The 24003-nt window shown below is 47.6% G+C and overlaps 1 protein-coding gene across 4 annotated transcripts in view; it reads left to right on the plus strand.

Moving 5' to 3' along the window:
* MST1R (macrophage stimulating 1 receptor) overlaps nucleotides 1–23309 on the plus strand; it is a 63162-nt gene extending 39853 nt beyond the window's left edge. For 3 of the 4 annotated variants that reach the window (XM_035105969.2, XM_035105967.2, XM_035105968.2), the window contains exons 7-21: nucleotides 2792–2966; nucleotides 3537–3682; nucleotides 5707–5868; nucleotides 6690–6783; nucleotides 8900–9127; nucleotides 10169–10315; nucleotides 12314–12476; nucleotides 13467–13559; nucleotides 14013–14207; nucleotides 14873–14953; nucleotides 16043–16224; nucleotides 19023–19132; nucleotides 20115–20280; nucleotides 21475–21611; nucleotides 22628–23309. In XM_035105969.2, the coding sequence (XP_034961860.1) occupies nucleotides 2792–2966; nucleotides 3537–3682; nucleotides 5707–5868; nucleotides 6690–6783; nucleotides 8900–9127; nucleotides 10169–10315; nucleotides 12314–12476; nucleotides 13467–13559; nucleotides 14013–14207; nucleotides 14873–14953; nucleotides 16043–16224; nucleotides 19023–19132; nucleotides 20115–20280; nucleotides 21475–21611; nucleotides 22628–22862 (2314 nt within the window). In that variant the 3' untranslated portion in view covers nucleotides 22863–23309. The remainder of the gene's footprint in view (nucleotides 1–2791; nucleotides 2967–3536; nucleotides 3683–5706; nucleotides 5869–6689; nucleotides 6784–8899; nucleotides 9128–10168; nucleotides 10316–12313; nucleotides 12477–13466; nucleotides 13560–14012; nucleotides 14208–14872; nucleotides 14954–16042; nucleotides 16225–19022; nucleotides 19133–20114; nucleotides 20281–21474; nucleotides 21612–22627) is intronic. The other variant, XM_035105970.2, reaches the window with a different exon arrangement.
* The last annotated feature ends 694 nt before the right edge of the window (nucleotides 23310–24003 follow it).

Raw genomic sequence — 24003 nt, forward strand, 5'->3', positions numbered from 1 at the left:
TACATTAGATTCGATGGCACATTAGATTCGTGTAAATACGGTAGATTCCAAAAACCATGGAATAAGCAACCATAAAACCTAAATTTCTATATTTTTCTGAAGGTGCTCATCTATTAACAAGAATAAAAAGGACTTCTCCTATCCCATTACTCGGTCCCAACTCCCACCAACCTAGCAGTTTGAAAGCATGTCAAAGTGCAAGTAGATAAATAGGTACCACTACAGCGGAAAGGTAAACGCCATTTCCGTGTGCTGCTCTGGTTTGCCAGAAGCGGCTTAGTCATGCTGGCCACATGACCTGGAAGCTGTATGCTGGCTCCCTCGGCCAATAACGCGAGATGAGTGCCGCAACCCCAGATTCGGTCACGACTGGACCTAATGGTCAGGGGTCCCTTTACCTTTACCTCCTATCCTATCCCATTAAAAGAGAAGCATTAAAACAGACCATAGAACATACCACATTTCAGTTTAAATTGAGATCCCAAAGTCTAGATCAGGGGTGTCAAACTCAAATTCATCGGGGGCCGCATCAGCAGTTTGGTCACCCTCAAAGGGCCGGTTGTGTCTGTAGGACTATGTGTCCACTCTTTATTATCATAAATTATTGTCACTGCATTCAATTATTACTGTTTTTTGTAATAATGTAAGCTCATTCCCGCCCCCACGCGGATCACATTCCTGCGTCATGGCGCGTGTGTGGGAGGGGATGTAAACGAGGGAAATTTGAACAAAAGGTGGGGATCGACGGCTTCCGGGGGGGGGGGGGCTCAACTAAACCTTCGGCAGGAAGGAGAAAGCCACTGCTGGGATTAAAAACCTGCAGATGGAAAGAGGGCTTCCCTCTCCCGCCCTGCGCACACCCAAACCCCGCTAGGCAGGATGCCACACGCTGCAACCCACCCCATGCTTTGGAGAGGAGCAGGAACATGCGGTGCAGCGCCAACTCCCTGCTTTGCTTTTGCATCCTCCCTCCTCAGCGCCAGAGTCCCTTGCCCTCGCGCTGAGGGAGGGCAGCGGATTTCCCGAGGAGGAAGGCGGCGGCAGCCCCAGCGGACATGCATCTTCGCCTCAGAGCTGCTCTTCCCCCCACCGTCTTCGCCGCCGCCGCCTCTCCCTACCGGGACTGCAGGCAGAGGAGGCTTGAAAACTCCCCCCCCCAAATTCCCCTCCCACCTACTCAAACCGCGAGGCGACTCCATCTGGAGCCCTACATCACAAGGGGCTGAGAGGAGGCGGCGGCAGAGCAGGAAGAGCAGGAACCCGTGCCGTCGTCGTCGCCTCCCTCCCGGCCGCCCCCCCGGGGAGCAGCTCCGCCGGAACTGAGAAGCCAAAGGGCGGCTCGGGGGTGGGGGGCAGAGCAAAAGCCAGGCACCCTCCCGAGTATCTATGAGGAGAAAACGGGGGAAGAGGGAAGGGAAACCCGGCTCCATCAAGAGAGCGGCTGTTGCGCTTCGCCTACTTCCCCCTCAGGCTCACTCCGCGTCCCTTTCGCCCGCTCGCTCGCCCACCTCCCGGATGCAGCCGAGGAGAGGAAGGGAAGCGGCGGGCGGCGGCTCCCAGTGCCGCCTCGCTCGCTCTCGGAGACAACAGCAAAGCCCGCCAAAAAAAAGAAATCCAGCGCTGCTCCGTCCCGGCACCAACTTTGCCGGCGGCGCCTGTAGGGCTTTCCTACCTCCTCGGCGGGCTTCCTCCTCCTCCTCCTGCATCTCACTTCCCCGTCTGGCCGCTGTGCCACCGCCTCCCTCAGCCTCATTCGAAATTGAAATTCCCTGGCCAAGGCCGTCAGCGCGGCTCCAGCGCCCCGGCCTCCGCCTGCAGCCCCGCCCCCGGTTTTGACCCTCGGCCAATTGCAGGCTCCAGAACTACTGTCAGCGGATATTGTCGGCGGCGGCTACGCGGGCCACATGACGAGGTCTGGTGGGCCGGATTAGGCCCCCGGGCCTTGTGTTTGACACCCGTGGTCTAGATGAAGAGGAATGCCTTTGCCTGCTTCCTCAAAACTGGCAATTTTGCCATAGATAGATAAGCTTTCCTCGGGACAGCATTCCATTGTTGGGCAGCTACAATGGAAAAGACCCACCCTCTTGTTGCCACTTTCTGCAAACACACCCTTCAGAAATGAATTGCTGTAAGGGAGAGATGTGGTACATTATCTGACCTGCAGGCCAGTTCCTTATCTCCCTACCTCTGCAGTACCTTACCCACCTGTCAGTCACTTGCCATCACTATGACATCAGGTGATGCTGCACTTTGAAGCCCTGATTGCTGAGACTTCAAAGCACAGTGTGGGCTGTTTGAAAGCCCTTTTGCAGACAGCCGTCTCTGCTCATTAAACCTCTAAAAACCAAATCTACTCTTTGAACCTCCAGCTTTCAGAGGTACAAGGAAGAATGGAATTGGTTTCCATTCAGTGGAACAGCTTCCTTCTGCTGGAGCAAGGGAAGCAGGCATTGTTCATAAGCTGATGGGAGTGCAACTTGCTCCAACAAAGCAATAACCCTGATCTCATGTTAAATTCATTAATGTTCCTTTAAAGCCACACCCTCATGTATGACATCAGGTGTAAGGCAGGTAGGTGTGGCTTGCCTGAAATGTGGAGGTCCAGCTGGCCAGGTCTGGTTCACAGACGGGAGGTTCCCCATGTGTGCCCTGAGGTTGGAGTAGTGTACAAGTGAACTATTTTGAATAATTTTCCATTTCATGCTGCTAAAGAGCCACTAGACTTTATCAGGCAGATCATAATCACAACTAGTTTCTTGTGCATCCTTTCAGCACCCTTTTTGCTTTTCAGGTACAGTGAAGTGCCGCGCTGGAAAGATTATGTTGAAGTTATTGTCTGTACTTTGACACCAAAAGAGGAAGTGAACATGTTGGGGCCACAGAAGGTTGAGGTCACTGTTGTAGAGAAGGAGCACACCCCATTTTACATCAGTGGCTCCTCAGTCCTCAGTGGCTTTGAGTTTAAGGTGAGCCTTGGTTTCTGTCCACTACCTTTGCTCCTGCAGGCTTCTTCATGACTGTTGTTCATTGATGTAATGAGAATTGAATAGACCTGCTAAGAGCTAGTGATAGGCATTCTGGTGCTCTGCAGCTGGTGTTCCATGGGGGCTAGTGGTGCAGAGGCATAATGCAAGATTGCTGATCTCAGCTATTGGGTTTGGGTGCTTTGGTGGGAAACCTGCTTTGTATTTTTAAATTCCCAGGTCCAGCCCTAGCTTTTCTGCTTAAGAAATCTCTAGTAACAAGTTTTATTACTTGAGAACGAGTAATCAGCCACTCTAGGCAAACACTTCTCCAGATGAAGGTCTTGCAGCCTCTACTTTTGTTCTGTTTTCTGGCTGTTGGTACTGATGGTTAGGATTTCTTTTAATATTTTACACCAAACTACCTTGCCACAGCTTAAATTCATTACTTCTTGTCCTTACCTCAATGTCGTTGAAAAACGGTGATCTTCCCTTTTCTTTCTCAAAGTTGGTTACAGGGCTCAGAGAGTTTGATACAGTGAGTTAAGCATTTCTTCTCTTCACTATCAACAGCTGCCTAAAATAACGTCTATCCATCCACCATACGGCCCACAGGCTGGAGGAACAGAGATCTTTATCCAAGGACAAAACCTCCTGGTGGGAGGCACAAGGAAGGTGATGGTTAATGGCCGGGATTGTCCCTTGGTCACAAGGGAAAGGTATGGCAAATAGTGACACTTAATTGTAACATTGGCTTGTCAGGCTGGGAATTGCATTCATGGCCTTTGATAAAGGATGGAGCTATGGGTTTCAAAATACATTTAGAAAGTTGATTGGCACATTTTTGACCACCTTCTATATATGTTTGATTTTTCTCATTTTCTGTAGCACTGTAGCATTAATGTGAAAGTAAGGAATGACCACAGACATTAGCTAGCGTGGTTTGAGGCAACCTTATCAGATGTTACCAGCTTCCTTACCTCTCCAGTTCTTTTGGTATTATTGCCAGGAAAATGATACAGAGTACCTAAATATAAATGGTCAGTGTTTGAGGTGTTAAAAATATCCTTCCAACATCTTGATGATGCAACAGACAACTCTTTTCCTGTGTTCTTTTGTGTGTAAATCTGTGGTTGCCTGCCCCTACAACAGTCATACTTTCCTAATGAGTCACAGTCTCTATTGCTTGTGTGAAAGCAAATGAACCGAGTAGAGCTTTGCAGGGCGAGTGAGTTCATAGCCATCTGCCATCTCCCTTTGTTATGAATGGTTATGAATACTCCCATAATCATGCTGAGGGAGAGGACAGCCACCACTCCTCTTATCAACCATCTTCTGCCTATACTGTAAGGAAGGAAAGTTTTAGCTTGAACCCACTATTTTTTATGGTTCCTCAAAATGAATGAGGATGACTTAGGATCTAGTTACAACTTCAGTGGAAGATAGTGTCAAGGGACCTTCCTACAGGGAACCTCCCCCCCCCATCCTGTTGACCAGCTCTTCGCCCAGTGAGAGGAGCAGCAGCAGTGGGTCAGGTGGGGGGGAATGAGGAAGTTAGTGGTATGGAGGTGGCAAGGCTCAGTGATGTTGGAGAGCCCTTGCACTGCCTTGACCAAGAGGTGGAGGGGAACAGGCAGCCCCTTCCGGCGCCCGAATTAAGGCGCGCCACTAAAGGTCGGGAGGAGGCCTTTCAGGGTGCCCAAACTCTTATGCTGGTCACGCAACAGGAAACGTCCACTCCCGGATTCTGCAAGTGACTAGGAGGTCATGTTTTCTGCTATCTTTGCACTGTAAATACTATGTACAATAAAACATTTAAATACAAGCATGGACTTGGGCGTCACAACACCACCATTACAGATAGAAACATGGTTTTGCACCTCTTCTCTATCCCAAAGTGCTTGGTAGTTTTGGTCAGGGCTGGTACCAGGCCATGGCACAGTGCTAGCAATCCACTCCTCAGCACCCACCCCAACCAGACAGGACCTTGCCTTACTTGCCATGGCTGTGGAGGCTGCCACATGCTTTATCAGCCTTCATCTGTCCTCCATATGCTTCAGATGGATGAGGAACAGCACTTCAGAATGGGAACTAAGCTTGGTTCCCATCTACAGTGACTATTCACCATCTTAAGTTACCCACAAGGCAAAGCTCAGACCCATATAGCCCTAACCAGACTATGAATCTATGAAAACAACACATTTGCTAGATCTATGTAGTGGGGCATGGCATTTTGAATCCCTTAGAATTGTGGGTGTCCACTGCAGATGGGGAGACAAGTTGTTTAACAGCAGCAGCACCCCCACTCACCAAATGAAAAGCATCCAGGGTGAATGGCAACACAGCCAGGGCATAGCAGTGAGGGGGGATCCTGCCCCCAAGTCCTTGAACCCCTCAGCCAGTGCCTGACCCAGATGGACCACGGGCACCGGGTCTGGTTATGCTGCATCTCCTTAACTAAATTAGTCATGCTCTGATCAGGCTGTGCCACATGAGTCTTGTCAGGACCTGCAGCCCTGGTGATGCATTCTCACATCTCCCAGAGTGAGAAGGCACAGATAATTGTCTGTGGGACCACCTCTTTACATGGTGGCAGTTTGCAGGCATGGCCCAACATCGTGACATAACGTACAATGATGCAGTTATGCAAAGGACTGCCTCAACCCTGACCTTGTGGAGGATGGGACTAAATGGTAGGTGGCTGAGCAGGGCCTTACCATGCTGTTTGTCTTCTTTTCCCCAGCCAGAAAGAGGAAGCCATAATTTGTACCACGCCTCCTGTGAACAACCTGGGCAACGCTTCTGTGACTGTAGTAATAGATGAACAGCCGTTTCTTTCTCCGAAGCCCTTCTGGTATCAAGAAGATCCCCAGATACACCATATCTCTCCCAACTGCACCTATGAGTGAGTGGACACCCTTATTCAACCTGCATGAACCTGGTGCCTCCAGATGTTTTGGAATATAACACATACATACACACAAACACACAGCTAGCACTGCCTGGGGCTGCTGGAAGTTGTATTCCAAAACATCTGGAGGGCCCTTGGTTCTTGGAAGAGCCTGCCCTGATTCTTGGAAGAATGTCTTCTTTCCGTCATGTCTCATTGCATTCCCTGTGATGTGCATCATGTTATTTGTGAAGCAAAGTTCCTGGTCCATCAAATATCTCATTTAACCAAATTAAATGGAAGCTCCATAGCAACAGTGCTATTCAATGCAGATAGGTAAAGGTAAAGGGGCCCCTGACCATCAGGTTCAGTTGTGTCCGACTCTGGGGTTGCGGCGCTCATCTTGCTCTATAGGCCGAGGGAGCCGGCGTTTGTCCGCAGACAGCTTCCGGGTCATGTGGCCAGCATGACAAAACTGCTTCTGGCGAACCAGAGCAGTGCATAGAAACGCCATTTACCTTCCCGCCGGAGCGGTCCCTATTTATCTACTTGCACTTTGATGTGCTTTCGAACTGCTAGGTGGGCAGGAGCTGGGACCGAGCAACAGGAGCTCACTCCGTTGCAGGGATTCGAACCGCTGACCTTCTGATCAGCAAACTCTGTGGTTTAACCCACAGCGCCACCTGGGCAGATACCTGGAGGTAAATTGAACTGGATGTACCATTACCGATTTCCTATGTTTACTGCCCAGGTCCACCTACACAACCAGGCTATACCTGTAGGATCTCTTGATAAGGAAACTTTTTCACAGCCTTCTGATTTTTCTTCTTCTTCAGCGGTTCAAATATCTCCATCAGTGGCACCAATTTGGATTCAGTGTATTATGCAAAGGTGCAGTTTGAGTCTGCTGGAGTGCTTACTGAAGCTAAGGTGAGTATTCCAGGTGGAGGGAGAGAAATGAAGGCTGTAATCCTAAGCACACTTTCTAGAGAGCAAGTCCCATTGGCCCTAGGAAACATGCTGCATATATAAGTACTCACCATATCAAAGTGACCCTTCTTCATATGCTTTTAACACTTTGAAACAAGAAGGACTTACAGCACTTCAGAGGAATTCTAAGTTTAAGCATTAGAAATTCTTAGTTTTAGCATTTTAGATGTTTTCTGGGAAACAGATTCCCACAAGTGTGGGGCACCCAGTAAGAATACCTCCCTGTATGCCTTTGTAGGGACTTGCCTCAGAGATGGACTAATGGAGAGGATGTTCTCTGTCAACCCAATAAATCATTACAATTTGAAGGGGAAAGGCATTCCATAGTGACGTTGTAGCTCACTAACAGGTAATGCAAAAGCAAAGTTTGTGCGGGGAGGTGCCTCCCTGTTGCTAAATGAGTAAGAATATCCTTGAATAGTTCTTCCAGGACTGCCTAAAGGCATTTTCTTTCATTTGTGTGAAAAGATGAACTGGGGGCACCTAGCTATGCATAGATTGTGCTTGTCTTATCCTCAAACATTAACATACACTTTTACAACTGTTTTAGTTGTCCCTACCCCCTTATATTTAAAGTACTCGGTTGGTGTTGTTTTTGACTTTATTTTCATTATTCTTAACAATTTCTCCTTATGTTTTGCCTTAAATAAACCTGGTTTTGATTCTGCTCATTGTAAAAGCTTTCCCCATCAAATCACATGAAAACTGCTGGAATTGTGAATAGTTTGTTCAGCAATTAACATCCTTCAGAATTTTTACCCTGGATGATTGTATCATGTCTTGCTGTGGCAGATTAAAATAGGGATTGGAAAAAGAGACCAAAAACTGTAGGAAGGGGATAGAATACTGTGCAGTATATTAGCCCTAACTGCTAAACTGAATCAATGTCTTCTATTGAGTTAAAACAATATTTTCTACGAAAATGAAGAACTACCGGTAATTCAATTATTTCTCAAATATGAATTCTTAAACTCTACCTCTAAAATTTGCAGATTTTAGATGTTTACCATTGTTTAAGAAATATATGATGAAATATCATCGAGAAACTTGATTTAAATGTGCCCTTTCCCTCTCACTGATTTAATCATGATTTAAATCCCATCGATGCAGCATGGTAAAATAACAGCATCAAGGAAGCAACAAAATTGATCATTAATAGTTACAGAGCAGGCAAATTAAATACTGCTAAATCATTACAATTTGAAGGGGAAAGGCATTCCATAGTGACGTTGTAGCTCACTAACAGGTACAGTGGTACCTCTGTTTATGAACACAATTGGTTCCAGAAGTCTGTTCATAAACTGAAGCGTTCATAAACTGAAGCGAACTTTCCCATTGAAAGTAATGGAAAGTGAATTAATCCGTTCCAGACGGTCCGCGGAGTAAGCGTTCATAAACTGAAGCAAACTTTCCCATTGAAAGTAATGGAAAGTGGATTAATCCGTTCCAGACGGGTCCGCGGAGTACTTAAACTGAAGCGTTCATAAACTGAAGCATGGGTGTAATTGGTTCCGGAAGTCTGTTCATAAACTGAAGCGTTCATAAACTGAAGCAAACTTTCCCATTGAAAGTAATGGAAAATGAATTAATCCGTTCCAGATGGGTCCGCAGCGTTCATAAACCGAAAATTCATAAACCGAGGTGTTCATAAACCGAGGTTCCACTGTAATGCAAAAGCAAAGTTTGTGCGGGGAGGTGCCTCCCTGTTGCTAAATGAGTAAGAATATCCTTGAATAGTTCTTCCAGGACTGCCTAAAGGCATTTTCTTTCATTTGTGTGAAAAGATGAACTGGGGGCACCTAGCTATGCATAGATTGTGCTTGTCTTACAGAGCAGGCAAATTAAATACTGCTGCACAGAATGCATAATTTAGCTATGGAATTTATGTAGTTTGTCTTTCATGGTAAGGCATATTCTTCAACCCCTGAATTTCACACTGCCCTTCCAATTTAGTTTACAGTAAGGTGTGCCCTTGAACTGAATCCAGTGTTCCAGCAGTGATCAGATAGATACAACCAGGTCAAATGAAGTTAAGCTGTTCTCTTGGTCTCTTCAGGATTGTAAGGGGGAAAGGTCTGCTACGAGCCTCGTGTGCCAAGGTCCTCACTACCCATTGGAAAACAAGGCAGCGAGCATTCATGGGAACCTGAAGATCTTGATGGATGGAGCTCTGAGGCACAAGAAGTTTCTCATGCGCTACTACCCCAAGCCAGTGATTTACCCCTTTGAGCGGCAAGACCAATTGTACACAATCAATCCAGGAGAGGATGAGATTGAGATCCATGTATGTAATTGTCAGTCGGGCAACGATATGTGTGAACAATGTTGCTGTGCTCACCTGAGCAGTGTGGCATCAGAAAAACCTAGGCTGCAACCCTAGGCAACACCTGGGAACAGGCCCCATTGAACACAGTGGGTTGTACTTCTGAGTAAACATGAACAGGATCACAGCCACGGAGGACATAGCAGCAGTGCCTGCAAGTGGGGTTTTCTGGGAATGTGTAATTCTCTGCACAAAGAAGGTGCTCCATTCTTGGCTATTTTGAAGTTTCTCTGAAGTTGCAGTGCTCATATCTGTACACCACTTCCTTACGTTGAAATTAACTCACAGAGCCATTTAGCAGCGTATGAATTGGCACCAAGAAATCAAGTTGTATATAGTGAAGGGCGTCCCATTAAATAAAATTGCAAGGGTGGTGCTGTAGAGCAGTGTTTCTCAACCTTTTTTGGGCCACGGCACACTTGTTCTGTGAAAAAAATCACGAGGCACACCACCATTTAAAAAGTTAAAAAATTTAACTCTGTGCCGCCCTATATTATAATTATGACTGTAAGAAACACTTGCCAAATATTGCTTTCCGGTGGGTTAGCGCTGTGTATTGGCGGCCGCCAGGCTCGTTTGCACTGAGCTTTGGGAAAGAGGAGGAGAAATATTGCTTTCCGGGCGGGTCAGTGGTGTTTATTGGCGGCCGCCAGGCACGTGACAATGCAAATCGCCCTTCTCGTCGCCGCATGTCGCGGCACACCAGCCAGCGTCTCACGGCACACTAGTGTGCCGCGGAACAGTGGTTGAGAAACGCTGCTGTAGAGTCCTGCTGTTTATAGCTCCCCATGTAGCAGATGTGAGTCGGAGGGGATTGGGATGAGGGTAGGGATGCTAAAGCGCCATCAGAACAGTTTCTTCTGGATAGACCAAAGTGCTTGTGGATTCAGAGCAGGGTTACACGGAAGTCTGGGAAACATGGGCAAATAAAGCCAAGAGGCCCAATGAGGAAGATCTTTTCCCGAAATGGGTTAACATCTATGTCTTTCTTTGTTTGTATAGCATAGAGGACTGGATGCTCTGGCAGGCTGCATGGCGATCTCTATGACAGTGGCTGGCAAAGAATGCCACCCCACTGTGCTGAAAAACGAGGTGACCTGCCGAATCCCCGGGGACCTGAACTCCCCTCTGCATCGTATGCCAGCACAGGTGAAGCTTGCAACAGTTCTCCGCAACCAGCACTGATGCCATGGCATGCTTCTCTCTCTGCCTCCTCTGGCCCATTCTCCTTTTTGCAGCTTGGCCTCCTCCCATCTTGTCTGTTCTGGCTGCTTATTCCTCTGATACCTTTCAGTCACTCGTTTGGTTTTTTCACTACTGGCTGCAGAGGAAATGGAACTGAACACATGTGGGGCAGTAGCTCCATGCTTCTTCTTCTTCTTCTTCTTCTTCTTCTTCTTCTTCTTCTTCTTCTTCTTCTTCTTCTTCTTCTTCTTCTTCTTCTTCTTCTTCTTCTTCTTCTTCTGCCATGCATTCTCATTCAGACAAGCTTTTTGCCCTCTTCTGCTTCTCTCTCATTTTAAAACATAGAGGCTATTTAATAACGCATGTTTGAAAAGCAGCAAAGCCAGCAGCTAAGCATGACATGGCACCCAGGAAAACTGATCTGGGTCGCATCCTGTGGGTGTGTCATCCCACGTCATCTATAACATCTGGCATTTTTAGCAACTTGTGAGCTCAGAGCAGACTTAATTCTGACCTTTAAAGAAAGTCTTTAAAGAAATACCTATCATATCCAAACCAGACAAGCCACAGATACATTTTTACAGCAGAACGTTGGGAAATTTCTTTTTCCCCTTGGCACTACTCCTTAGACTCATTTTTCATTAGGAAAGGCTTTTTTTTTTCACCAGGGAACTCTTAATAGTTTAAATTAAAAAAAATCCATCTGTGTATCCACAAGACTCTCGGGAATGGGGGTGAGGAAGAGGTGGATAATCAGTTCTACTGCCCTGGAGTTCTTGCACTGAACAGCACATGGTGGAAAAATTGGTTCTGGTGCCCATGCTTGCATCACTACCCACATTCTAGATGGCACTGATTTTCAAGGCCACACCCAGTATGACTCTAAATACTTTCCCTGGGTCATTCTCTGCTGGTGGGGGGGGCACACTCTGTTCTCAGAGACATTGCTACAGGCCAACTATGGAATGCATCTGCGTTCTCTCTCTCTCTTTTTGTCTGGCCATTCCAGAGTTTAGAATTTTCGTGTGTGTGTGTGTTTTAAAGTTTGTTTGTGTACAGAGCATGCCAAATCCTGCCTAAAGAAGGAGTCTGCTACTTGTGGTCTGAACTACTGAAGAGGGGGGTGGGGTGGGGTTTCTGTCCCTTCTATAAATTCTGTGAGAGAAATTACACTGTATATGTGACTCTCTGATTGCTTTCTGCCCCTCTTGGGTTCCTTCAGGTTGAGAGAAGGACAAAGGGGAGGAGATGTTTATCCTTTTCCTTACTAGCTGTTTTTCATCCTCGGTGTATCACTCCCTGACACACACGCTTGCTGCTTTTCTCCTCAAGGGAATAAAGGACACAGCTCTGTACCATGTGTCCCGCTGCCATCCTGCTACCCTCCCTCCAAGACATTTCATGGTCCTCCTCCTCCTCCTCCTCCTCCTCCTCCTCCTCCTCCTCCTCCTCCTCCTCCTCCAAGAGCATCACAACCTTAGCAGAGATGCCTTCTTTGCACTTGAGTCTAGACTTAAGGAATCCTGTGCAAAGATGAAGCCCTGCACTGCCCCTTTCCCATGATCTCTTTTCTTCCTGCCCAGTGATTCCTCCTACCGCTATCATCATCCCCCTTCTGAGCAGGAAACAGACCCAACAGATGGACTCCAACAGCCCCCTTCCAAAATGTCACCACAGCACACATGGAGTCTCGCCAACTATGTCCTTCCATGGAATCCAAACCTTGACTGACCACAAGCTTTGGGACTAATAGTGCAGTGTACACAACGGCCCTCCAGGCTTCTAAACAACTTGGATATTTGAGTTGCTCCCTTTCTGTCCAGCTGGCAATTTGTTATACAAGTTTACTAATGTGTGATAGTTCAGTACGCTGAAGCCTTCCTGGCTTCTTCCTGCCTACTGGATGCCATTGCTCTGGCATGGCTGATAACCTGCTTCCATCATGTTCTTTCCTCCTTTTAGATTTGTGTGAATGGAAACTGCACAGACCTAGGCTTTGTGGTTGTGAAATCCTCCTTATCTCCTGTTGCTGTTACATTGGGGACCATTGTAGCCATCCTATTCCTCTGCTTCTTGGCATTTTTCGTGACGAAATTCATGCAGCGGAAGAAGAAGAAGAAGTCAGGTAAACTGCAAACTTCTCATAAAGCTTTCTGATCAGAGCAGAGCAGAGCCCTAAATGGCCTCGGCCCAGTATACCTGAAGGAGCGTCTCCACCCCTATCATTCTGCCAGGACACTGAGGTCCAGTATCGAGGGCCTTCTGGCGGTTCCCTCATTGCGAGGAGCCAAGTTGCAGGGAATCAGGCAGAGGGCCTTCTCAGTGGTGGCGCCCGTCCTGTGGAACGCCCTCCCATCAGATGTCAAAGAGAAAAACAGCTACAGATTTTTAGAAGACATCTGAAGGCAGCCCTGTTTAGGGAGGCTTTTATGTTTAATAGATTGTTTTATTTCATTTTTCTGTTGGAAGCCGCCCAGAGTGGCTGCGGAAACCCAGCCAGATGGGCGGGGTATAAATAATAAATTATTATTATTATTATTATTATAATTATTATTATTATTATTTTCAATAAAGGTATTCATTCAACTGCAATTATCCAATGTTTTAATGATAGTGCTGGTTTGCATCTAACTGTGAGGTCTCCAGTCAGAGCACTAAAGGGACCCCTGACCATTAGGTCCAGTCATGACCGACTCTAGGGTTGCGGTGCTCATCTCGCTCTATTGGCCGAGGGAGCCAGCTTACAGCTTACAGGTCATGTGGCCAGCATGACAAAGCCGCTTCTGGCGAACCAGAGCAGCGCACGGAAACACGGTTTACCTTCCTGCCAGAGCGGTTCCTATTTATCTACTTACACTTTGATGTGCTTTTGAACTGCTAGGTTGGCAGGAGGTGGGACCAAGCAACGGGAGCTCACCCCGTCACGGGGATTCGAACCGCCAACCATCTGATCGGCAAGCCCTAGGCACTGTGGTTTAGAAGACCACAGCACCACCCATATATCAAATCTGGCTTAGTAACTGGGCTGGCAAGATGGGCAGGGTTAGGCATGGAAGGGAGAGGCTGGGCGTACAAACTAGGTAAGAGAACTGAATGTTCCTTTTTGTTTCTGCAGGAACTGAAAACTTGGAAAGACTCTCAAGCCTCAACAGGGGCATGACGAGCATCCCTCTCCTTCCCTCCAACCCTAATTACACAGATACTGCTGGTAAGGATGCATAAAGAGACTCTTAACAGCTCCTAGTGCTTTGGAGCAGCTGGGATAGGGTCATATAAGTGGTCTGGCCTAGTGATTTCCTATCGTGGGATTGCCTTGGCTTGGGCAGCAGGCTTAGTCGTATGGTATATTTGGCTTTGCACTAGCAATCATGTCCCAAGTTGATACCAGGATTCCCATCACCATCTCCACAGTTCACTCTAAATGTTCCTATAAGCAAAAAGCACTGTGCTCAAATACCTCCCTTTCCATGCCCCAGTTCCTTTGGTCGTTTAGTTTGGGAGGAACATGTGCCATTCCATTGACATGTGGGGACATCGTCTTGCCAGGAATCCAGAAGTGACCCCGTGGCAGGAGATGCAAAATGAACAATTATTATCATTTTGCTAGCACCTATCTAACGCCAGTCCCCTCTCCTCCGTTCTCTTGATGGCACTGCTCTAGCAGAGCCCCGTACTTCTAGAGTGAGTCTTGGAAGCGCCTCTTACACAGCAAGCAGTGACGGTTCTGCCATGCCCTTCATGCGGGTACCTTCTTATTCCATTAAAAATTTTCGGCCGCAACTGTTAGAAGAGGTGAAGGACGTTCTAATCCCAGAAGAGCAGCTGCTTATGCAACAGGACCAGATCATTGGCAAAGGTAAGTGCTCTTGAGGTTGCCTGTATCAATCACCCATAGTGTGCAAAGCTTTGTTACAATTTCTACAATCTGTGTTTGAAGAGTGCCCCCACCCACCCACCCACCCACACCGCCATGCTAGATGCATTTTTAGGTGCTTTTCTCTGCTAGGCATTTCTGATTACCATCTTGAAAGCACAGGCTTTAGGGTTACATAGGGTAGCACCCCATGAAGTTGTCCTACTAGCAGAATGATTTCTGCCTTTGCACTGCTTTCTCCAAAACCCCTATCTGTTCTCTTAACCCTCTGGAGCATAAATTGTGTGTGTGTGTGTGTGTGTACTGGGAGAGGAAGTCCCATTGCGCAGGCAGAAGTCCTCGCACTAATAGGACAACTTTGTTGGCTGCAACCCGTTGGATTCTTGTTCAGGCTTAAGTGTTTCAAACACAAAGCCACAACACACACCCATGTTAGCCTGGTAAATGTGGCAAGTCGTCACAATGTTTTCTGTTCTATTCAGAAACAGCCTATGCATCCCTCTCGTGTTATGCTGCACTCAGGTGTGCAACCTTCTAACTGCAAGAGGCGGATGCAAAAACTCAAGGGAATGGATTGCGCTGAGAGTGCCTGATTTGCATGCTGGGCTGTGTGTCTAGTAGGTCTTTTTGTTCTTTTTCCTGTCCAGGTCACTTTGGGAGTGTTTATCATGGAACGTACATAGATTCGGACCATAGACATATACACTGTGCTGTTAAATCTCTGAACCGTGAGTAATCCCCTCTTTCCTCTCACAGCAGTGGCAATTGCACTTAACTGTCCTGCAAAAGGAAGCCAAGGGATAAAGGGCCTGTTCCCTCTCCCTCCTCACCAGCTGCAATGAGGTCATGCCCCAGTGTTGTTGCTATTTAAACTTGAAGGACATGCACTATGTCCCTCTTCCAGCACTGGAGTGGACAGTTTCTAAGAGTGTTCTACTTGCTTAACAAATAAAAGTGAATGGGCTCTTCTACTCCCTCCCCTCCCCTGAGAAAAGGGGCATCATGCTACTTCAACTGGACTATAACTAGCATAGATTCAGTACTGTAAGGGAAGACTTGGCAATTTAATCATGAAAGGAAGGCCCTTGGTCCCTTCCGTAAATGGCTCCATAATCTAGGGAGACTTGCCCTACTTTGCACTCTCCTTCGGCTTGCTCAGTGACATGGTACAAGGAGACACCATTAGCTTAAGTACCATTTTCTACGGCAAAGTCTTGATGTCCCTTTGCAATGTCATTCCACTCAAGAGTAGGTGGATATAGCTGTGAAGAGAGGTTGGGGATGGGAAGACATGCTGTTAAAAGCTTCCCCAAGGAAGCTCTTTGACACACTTCAGGAAACACTCCTGGACTGGGTTGAGGGGAGAGGGAGGAATGCTTTTGTAACCAACTTCTGCTGTTTGTTTATCATCTCCAATGAGACATACCAAAGGCTTCCAGTTCAGCCAATCACCTTCAAGGCCTTGTCGGCCTTCTGAGTGCAGTCTGAGAAGAATCCTCCTTATCAACAGCATCCTTGGGGCCTTGGGAAGCAGAGGGACCCACGTGCCACATTGACCTAGCCCTAAGCAGTTCTTACTCCGGCTAGGCATCCCTCCCTAATTACCTGTAATGTTGACATTCAAGGGTAGGTTTAACCTGCTGGCATGTCCTGTCCCATGTCCAAACGAGCTACTTGTGCCATCCATAACGGATCTTGTGTTGCTTTCGTGCGCACCTCCTGCACTCCAGTGACCCATTTCCCAAGAGTTTTGTGGTTCCTTGTGTGGATATGCTGCTCCGGTGCTTTTTCACAACCTGCTTCCTTTTCTCCCCCAGGAATCACAGACTTGGAGGAGGTGGAAGAGTTCTTGAAAGAGGGTATTCTGATGAAGAGCTTTCACCACCCCCACGTCCTCTCTCTCATTGGGATTGCTCTCCCTAGGGAGGGGCTTCCCCGGGTGGTACTGCCATACATGAAGCATGGAGACCTGCGGCACTTTATCCGTTCAGAGGAGAGGGTGTGTACTGCTTCCCACTTTGGGTTTACACCAGGAAGCCAGCCCTTGGAGGGCTTGCTCTGGGAAATGAGCATCTCAATGCCACTATGCTGACTTCCTGATCCTGAAGCTACTGTTGGGTTGAGGGTGGTTCACACCCACCTAGTGAAGTGGAACATTTAAGAAAAGAGGGTACTGAGACAGTGCTGTTTCAGACATTTCCTTCCTCTCCCTTTCAACTCTGGTCAGCTTTTGCTTTGGCCTTGTGAACCCCCTACATCCCTGTTGCAGGATGTCTTCCTGTTTAATCACTGCGGTCTTTGCACATTCCCCCAGTTAGGTGTTGACCACCATGGAATGAACAATGAGTCAACTGAGGGTTTGCCTCCCTCCCCCCCCCCCCGGTGCGGCAAGGAGAGAAATCCATCCTTCAGCACAGCAAAATTTCTTAGCTCAAGCATTCTCGTCAGGTTTCTGCTGGAGCCTTCTATATGTACGAACCACCTTATTTTTGCAGTAGCTTCTGCTCTTGCAGCCGGGACCTCAGCATCCAAGGAGCAGAAGTTGTGTGTTTCTTTGCTTTTTGCTGACTCGGAGCCTTCTTGAGCAGTAGGAACGTGAGCTGGTGGCTGATGTACCTGCTGCTGCTACTGCCAGAGACGCAGAGCACAATCGTTTCTCCCTCCCACCCTGGCCAGTGCAGAACTAGCTACCCTCTGCTGAGAGCTGCAGCAACACCATCTTCCCTTTCACTTTGGGGAGGAAAACAGAGCCAGGGGTAGTAAGCAGGCTTCAGTCCCCCTGCCACCTCTGTAGCCACTGTCATCTTCATCATTACTGCTTGCAACGATCAAATAAGTGGTACAGTTACCATAATTGTGTGTGGCCACCTAAGGGTGTAGCATTTCTACATAGGAGAAATTAAAACTTCATGTACACTGTCAGGTGTACACTGACAGCTCAACACGTGTATTTTTACCATGTGTATACATGGGATCATTTCCCCGCAGGTTTTGTATTATTTCTACATAGAAACATTTTATCTACGTACACAATAAGTGCCATGTAGTGTCATTTACAAAGCAGGATTTGACATGCATCGCACATTCCCATGACAGATTTATGACAGGGAAGCAGAATTCCTTCAGACTGTTGTCATCTTGCCTAAGTCTGGAGTTTGAGCAGTGACCTCTGGCAGCGCCTGCTGTGTCTGTCTTAAAGAGTTTGAAAACAGGTCCTACAGCAATGTCATCTTGTGTCCAGTGATTACATAGATAGACTTGAATCTTTATGGGGGATCTAAACCAAGCCTTCGCTTCCTTCCAGCTACTTGTCAGTAGCCAGGCCTTGGGGGATGGGGGGGGAGTAAAGCTTTTCTCACAAATGCGCTTTTCAGACGATTGCTGCGCATCGTCCACAGGCCTCACCTCGAACAAACTGCTGTTTGAGGTGCAGCACACTTTTAGAGCAGTTGTACGTTCGAAAAAGGGACGCTCGCTGAGGCTGCTCATTCGCTGCCATTGTAAACACAGCACGGAAAGTTGTTGCATCTGCACCGTGTGTGCTTATTGGACACGGGGGGGGGGGTGTCATTAGCTCAATGAGCAACAAAACTCCTTGGTAAGGGCAGTGACTCGGTGGTGCAGCGCATACTTTACATGGAAAAGGTCCCAGGTCCACTTCAACTTGGCGCCTCCCAGTAGGGGTGGGAATGCCCCCTTCCTGAAATCCTACAGAGGTGCAGCAAGTCAGTGTTGACAATACTGAGTGAGATGAACCTCAGCTTCCTATGTTCCTTCCCCCTTCTCAGCCCTATTTCATTAGCTAGCTGACCAAATACAATCATGGCCAGTTTTAAATCTTTCACACTACAGCAATATGATTTTTTTTGTTGCAAGATTTACTTTCTTCTCCCCCAACCCTAAAATAACACGTGGCTTAAAGAGAGAGAGAGAGAGAGAGAGAGGGAAGAAGAAGAAGGAGGAGGAGGAGGAGGAGGAGGAGGAGGAGGACCATTACATTTACTTCTTATGTTCAGATACTCTATCCCACTATTTTTGCTGAAATGTTGCTCATGGGACAAGGACATTTAAAAATAGAAAGTGGTTGGGACACACTTTGAATGAGATAGGGAGAGGCAATGAGAGCCTTTGCCCACTAGGGGGCCACAAAGGCATACTCATACGCAACGCATTATTATAAAGTCTTAAGGGAAGCTGCACATAAGACTGTATTTGTGCGTCGATATCAATTCCACTGTTTCCATGTTGGGAAAGATTGAGGGTACTAGGAGAAGGGGACAACGGAGGATGAGATGGTTGGGCAGTGTTCTCGAAGCTACGAACATGAGTTTGACCAAACTGCGGGAGACAGTGGAAGACAGGAGTGCCTGGCGTGCTATGGTCCATGGGGTCACGAAGAGTTGGACACGACTAAACGACTAAACAAGAACAACATCAATTCCACTTATGGCTTGCACCCTGCACAGGCCTTGTCAAGTAATGTGCAAGTGTCTGTGCCACATGCGCTCCCAAAAGAGAATAACTTTCTACTGGCAGAAAATTCCTACAGCCGAGTGTCTGTCGGCTCATGCGCTCATCCCATAGGGCTGTGCGCATGGAGGGCGCACTCCATTTCCCACCCAGAAGTGATATCCAAGTAGCAAATTTCCCCCATGTGAAGTAGCCCTGAAATTAGCTTCAGATGTGCTGGCTTGAGGGAGCTACAAGCAAGCAGTTCAGACCTCGAGAGAGGCATAAACTCTAGAGCCAGATGGAAAACTCATTTTAAGTTTCCTCTCCCTCCCCGCTCTTCCCCAGAACCCAACTGTGAAGGATTTAATAGGCTTTGGGCTGCAAGTGGCTCAAGGGATGGAATACTTGGCCCAGAAGAAGTTTGTACACAGAGACCTTGCTGCTAGGAACTGTATGTAAGTATTGAAGTGAGTGGTTGGAACATAGTGGTTGGAGTGCTGTTCTAGGGCCTGGGAGGCCAGGGTTCAAATCCTCACTTGGCCATGAAACTGGTGATTCTGGGCCAGTCACTCTCTCCCTCATCCTTAAGCTACCTCGCAGGGTTGTTGGGAGGACAAAATGGAACGGAGGAGAACTCCGTATGCCAGCTTGAGCTCCTTGAAGGAAAGGCAGGATATAAATGTAATAAATAACAAATACCTGGCTTCCTGGGTGAGTCTGTCAGGCATCTTCCCCTGTTAGATGATTTATTCCCAGTGTTTTGGCAGAAATACAGTGGTACCTCGGGTTACAGTCGCTTCAGGTTACAGACGCTTCAGGTTACAGACTCTGCTAACCCAGAAATAGTACCTCGGGTTAAGAACTTTGCTTCAGGATGAGAACAGAAATCATGCTCCGGCAGTGCACCAGCAGCAGAAGGCCCCATTAGCTAAAGTGGTGCTTCAAGTTAAGAACAGTTTCAGGTTAAGAACGGACCTCCAGAACAAATTAGGTTCTTAACCCGAGGTACCACTGTAGACCCTCCTTGGTGTCAGTATAGCTATTCCCTACCTACAGCTGCTTTACCTTGGCACCTACCATTTTTGTGAGAGCCTGTGCATTAGCAGGTAGAACAAGCCACACAAGCTTCTCTCACTGTGTGACAGCTTTGCCTTGGTTGGGAGGAGCACCCATTCAGTATGGTGGTTGCTCATTACATGCAGGGCTAAGCTGTTCTCTCTTGCCCTTCTAAAAGCTGCTTGGGAAGCCGCTAAGCGCTCATAGGTCTTGAAAAGAGCTGCAAGCGCTGATTTCTCAGGCCTGGGCTGAAATGTCAAAAAGTCCAGAAGTGGGACTTGAGTCGCTTAATGGTGCCTCTGTGACTGAGGGACTGTAATTCATTTGGCTGCGGTGTGTGCTCTAAACCCTCCCCTCCCCTCTCCTCACTCTGCTTTGCAGGCTAGATGAGACCTTCACAGTAAAAGTGGCAGACTTTGGGCTGGCCAGGGATGTCTTCGACAAGGAATATTACAGCATCCGGCGACACCGCAGAGCAAAGCTGCCGGTTAAGTGGATGGCCCTTGAGAGCCTGCAGACCCAAAAATTTACCACCAAGTCTGATGTAGTAAGTGCAAGCAAAGGCAGTGGGTGCTATTTAGACATGGGAACCATGGTCGTCTTTGGCGATCACTCGTAGCCTAGTAAGATTGTCTTCCATGAACACGTTCTTAACAGTGAGTCCATAAGTGACTGTGGAGGCCAATTCTGGACCCACACATCCTTTCACAGTGGGGACATAGGTTTCCAGATGGAAGTTGATCGTGGTGAGGGTTTGCCAAGCGTGCCTTCCTCTTAGCACATTTCTCCCTTTTGCCCTGAGTTCGAGCGCCTTCAAAGTCCATGACACCTTCGGTAAAGGCTGTTCTCCAATTGGAGCAATTGCAGGCCAGTGTTTCCCAATTGTTGGTGTTTATACTACGGTACATTTTTAAAGATTTGCCTTGAGAGAGTCTTTAAACCTCTTTTGTTGACCACTAGCATTACGCTTTCCATTTTTAAGTTCAGAGTAGAGTAGTTGCTTTGGAAGACGATAATCCAGCATCCAAACAACATGACCAGCCCAACAAAGTTGATGTTGAGGAATCATGTTTACAGCGTTTCCTGTCCTAGCTGCATAATTGCTGCAACAGGAGTAGGGAACAGTTTTTTCATCCCAAGGGCCACCATCCCTCATGGTAAACTTAACGAGGGCTGCATGGCAGCAGTGGGTGGAGCCAATACCAAAAGTAGGTTGGCCATCCACATAAACGGCCACTCATAGAATCAGAATGATAGCGTTGGATGGGACCTCAAGGGTCATCTAGTCCAACCCCCTCCGATGCACTCATATACATCCACACACATGCACATTCATACCTAGCCATATACAAGCACATACATTCATTCACACTTACTGTCTCTCTGACACAGAGATACTTCCAGACTCCCACTAATAATTGAGTGACATAACCCATAAGACTCTCTGGATTATGTGTACATATTGTTAGCTCATGTCAGAAAACAGGTCTCTTGGCTGTCCAAGCTAGCCAGGGCAGGCCTCTCTTCAATGTCTTTGTGCCCCTGTGCATGAAAGGCTGCATCTTGGCACTGTGGAAATACGCGGTGTTTGGTAGGTGGGGGATGCTGAGGAACCAGGCAAACCTCTCCTGGGTGCCCTCCTAGGCTGTTTGTGCCCCATCTCGGGGTCACAGATCTGCACTGCCACCTGTGCGTTCTGCTATATGTGTTCTCCATCTGTGCGTTCTGCTCTTCTGCCCAGTGGTCCTTTGGGGTCCTCATGTGGGAGCTGATGACACGAGGGGCTTCTCCGTACCCTGAAGTGGACCCATATGATATGACCCGCTATTTGTTGCGAGGAAGAAGGTTGCCACAGCCAGAATACTGCCCGGATTCTCTGTGAGTATATATGAACTTGGGGCAGGGCTGTTCAAAACCTCTGCCTTAGGGAAGGAAGGGTTAACAAGGCCCTTGAAGCATGTGGAGGGATAGGAAGGCTGAGATGGCATCCAGCTGGTCTCCACTAGGCTACATGGAAATATGTGCGGAGAGGCACAGGCAGTCATACTTGGGGGAAGTGTTCTAGAATTCTATGCAAAACAATGCAGATCAAAAAATGTGTACCCCAATAAACTGGGGGTGTGTGCTACACCTAGAGTATATTCCCCTGGCAGAGGGGAAGGTAAAAAGAAGCTATGAATGAGATGGTGTGGGGGGAAAGGTTGGACTCACTGGAAGGGGGACTACACCTTTCTTTTAATTGGCACCAGCCTTTTAAAATTCATTTTTTCTGTACAACCCTTACTGCTAGCCTTACATGGGCTTCTCCGTGAACAATGAGGTTCAGAGACCTGATACTGTTCAGATGACCCAGATTCCCAATGTGATGAGATTTGCCAGAGACAAACTTCTGGCGAACTTTTTGGAAGTTCCTCTCAAAACAGGCCATGTGGTAACTGCAACACAATATAGCACTGTGATGAAACTTACCAAGTCCATCAGACTTTGGGATGCTTGTGAAGCCCAAAAAGCCTGTTCTATCAAGTCAGATTCAATACTGCCTAGAGCTGCCATAAATATCCAGATTGATAGACCCTCTGAGGGCCTCCATCCCTTCCTTGCAGCTCCATCCTAAGTACACAGCCTATTTGCCAAATGTTCCAGAGTCCCTATTTCCCATACAACTCCCAGTGAACATGAGCCAACAAGCAGGATCATTGCCTGTGGGCCAGGGATTGCTGAAGAATGAGGAATGGGCATGCATGGCCGTTTGTTATCTTGGAACGTGCCCAGGAGATGGTGTATGGCTATGCAGTACCACAAGACTACACTGTCCTTAGGATTTGAAGCTAGAGGTCTTGGCCTAGCATTCCCCCTGCTGTAATATGTGCGTGTGACTGTGTTTAATCTGACAGGTACACCGTAATGCTGAACTGCTGGGCCCCAAGTCCTGAGGAGCGACCAACTTTCTCTGCAGTAATCCAGGAAGTGCAGCGTATTTTAGCCTGTCTAAAGGGGGAGCATTATATCAACCTGAATGTCACTTATGTCAACCTTGATCAAGACCAGCCTTTCCCCCCTATGTCCAGTTGTGAGGATGATTTGGACTCCAGCGGGCTGAGTGAGGAAGAGGCTGCTGCTGTGCACTGACAGATGCGAGACAATTCTCAGGTAGCACACCTGAGTTGAGCCTAACACTATGCAAGCACTGCCAGCCTTCCTGTAGCTTCACTTCTCTGACTGAGGAAGCTTCCTGACTCATCCTCCGTTTGAACCTTGGCTCGCCACAGCTTGGTTTCTCCAGTTGTCCTGCATCTTCCCTTCAAGCATCTCCCACCTATGTGGGTTCAAGAAAACTATGGCCGGATACCTTCTGTGATATGATCCCTCTGCTAAAGGGCTCAGGAAAAGGCAGAAATAAGCTCATCCCTTCCATAAGAGGTGGGGGCAGGTCCCCTTACCCCTCTTAGAATAGTGAAACATCCAGAATATGTGGGGCCTTGGGTGCTGGCCTGTTTTAGAAAGGGCTATAAAGTAATTTAATGTCTCAGCCTGTGGCTGAATCTGTATATAAAAGAATAAATTGACTGTTGTTTACTGTTTGTTTCAAGGACTGTTTTTCGAAGCGGGCCTTTCCGTCTCATGTGCTGTCAGAGGGTCTGTATTGTTAAGATAGCATCCATTATGCAGTGGAACTGCAGGCAGAATTGGGAAGCAGGCCGAGTGACCCAAAATGCCCTCTTTTCAACATTGATCAAGGCTGGCCCCCTGTCCCTCCCAGCACGCTTAGCATCACATTGTATTGCTCCAACAAGAAGTCCTTTGTCTTTGACAGCTCTTAAGTGGCTGCACTTCCCATGAGTTCTTCATCCCAAGGTCCTACTGAATCAGCCCACAGAGCTACCTGTTTTTCTGATTTGGGAAGCTAGGAGTGGGGGAGTACAGTAATCCTATTCCGATTCCAAAGCGGACTCCCCTGATTCAATCTGGGCAGACCATGACTGATCCACTGAACGCCTGGACACAGTCCTCTTACCCTTTTTCTCTGGGTCATCCAACTTCTTTTCCATTCAGTGGTGCTCAAGTGAAAGATACACAAAGAATCGCACGCATCAGATAATTGTGTGTGATCTGTGTCTTGTGACTCTGCATATCTCTTGTGAGATGGCAGAGGGTGTCACCACACCCAATTCTGGTCATGCAGGCCCCAGAGTGTTAGCTAAGGGATGGAGTCTGCAACTTTACTCTAAAGTAAGATCCGCTGTGTTCAAGGAGCCTCAGCTTATGCACA

Source organism: Zootoca vivipara, chromosome 2 (genome assembly GCF_963506605.1).
Source record: "Zootoca vivipara chromosome 2, rZooViv1.1, whole genome shotgun sequence".
NCBI classification, from domain to species: Eukaryota; Metazoa; Chordata; class Lepidosauria; order Squamata; family Lacertidae; genus Zootoca; species Zootoca vivipara.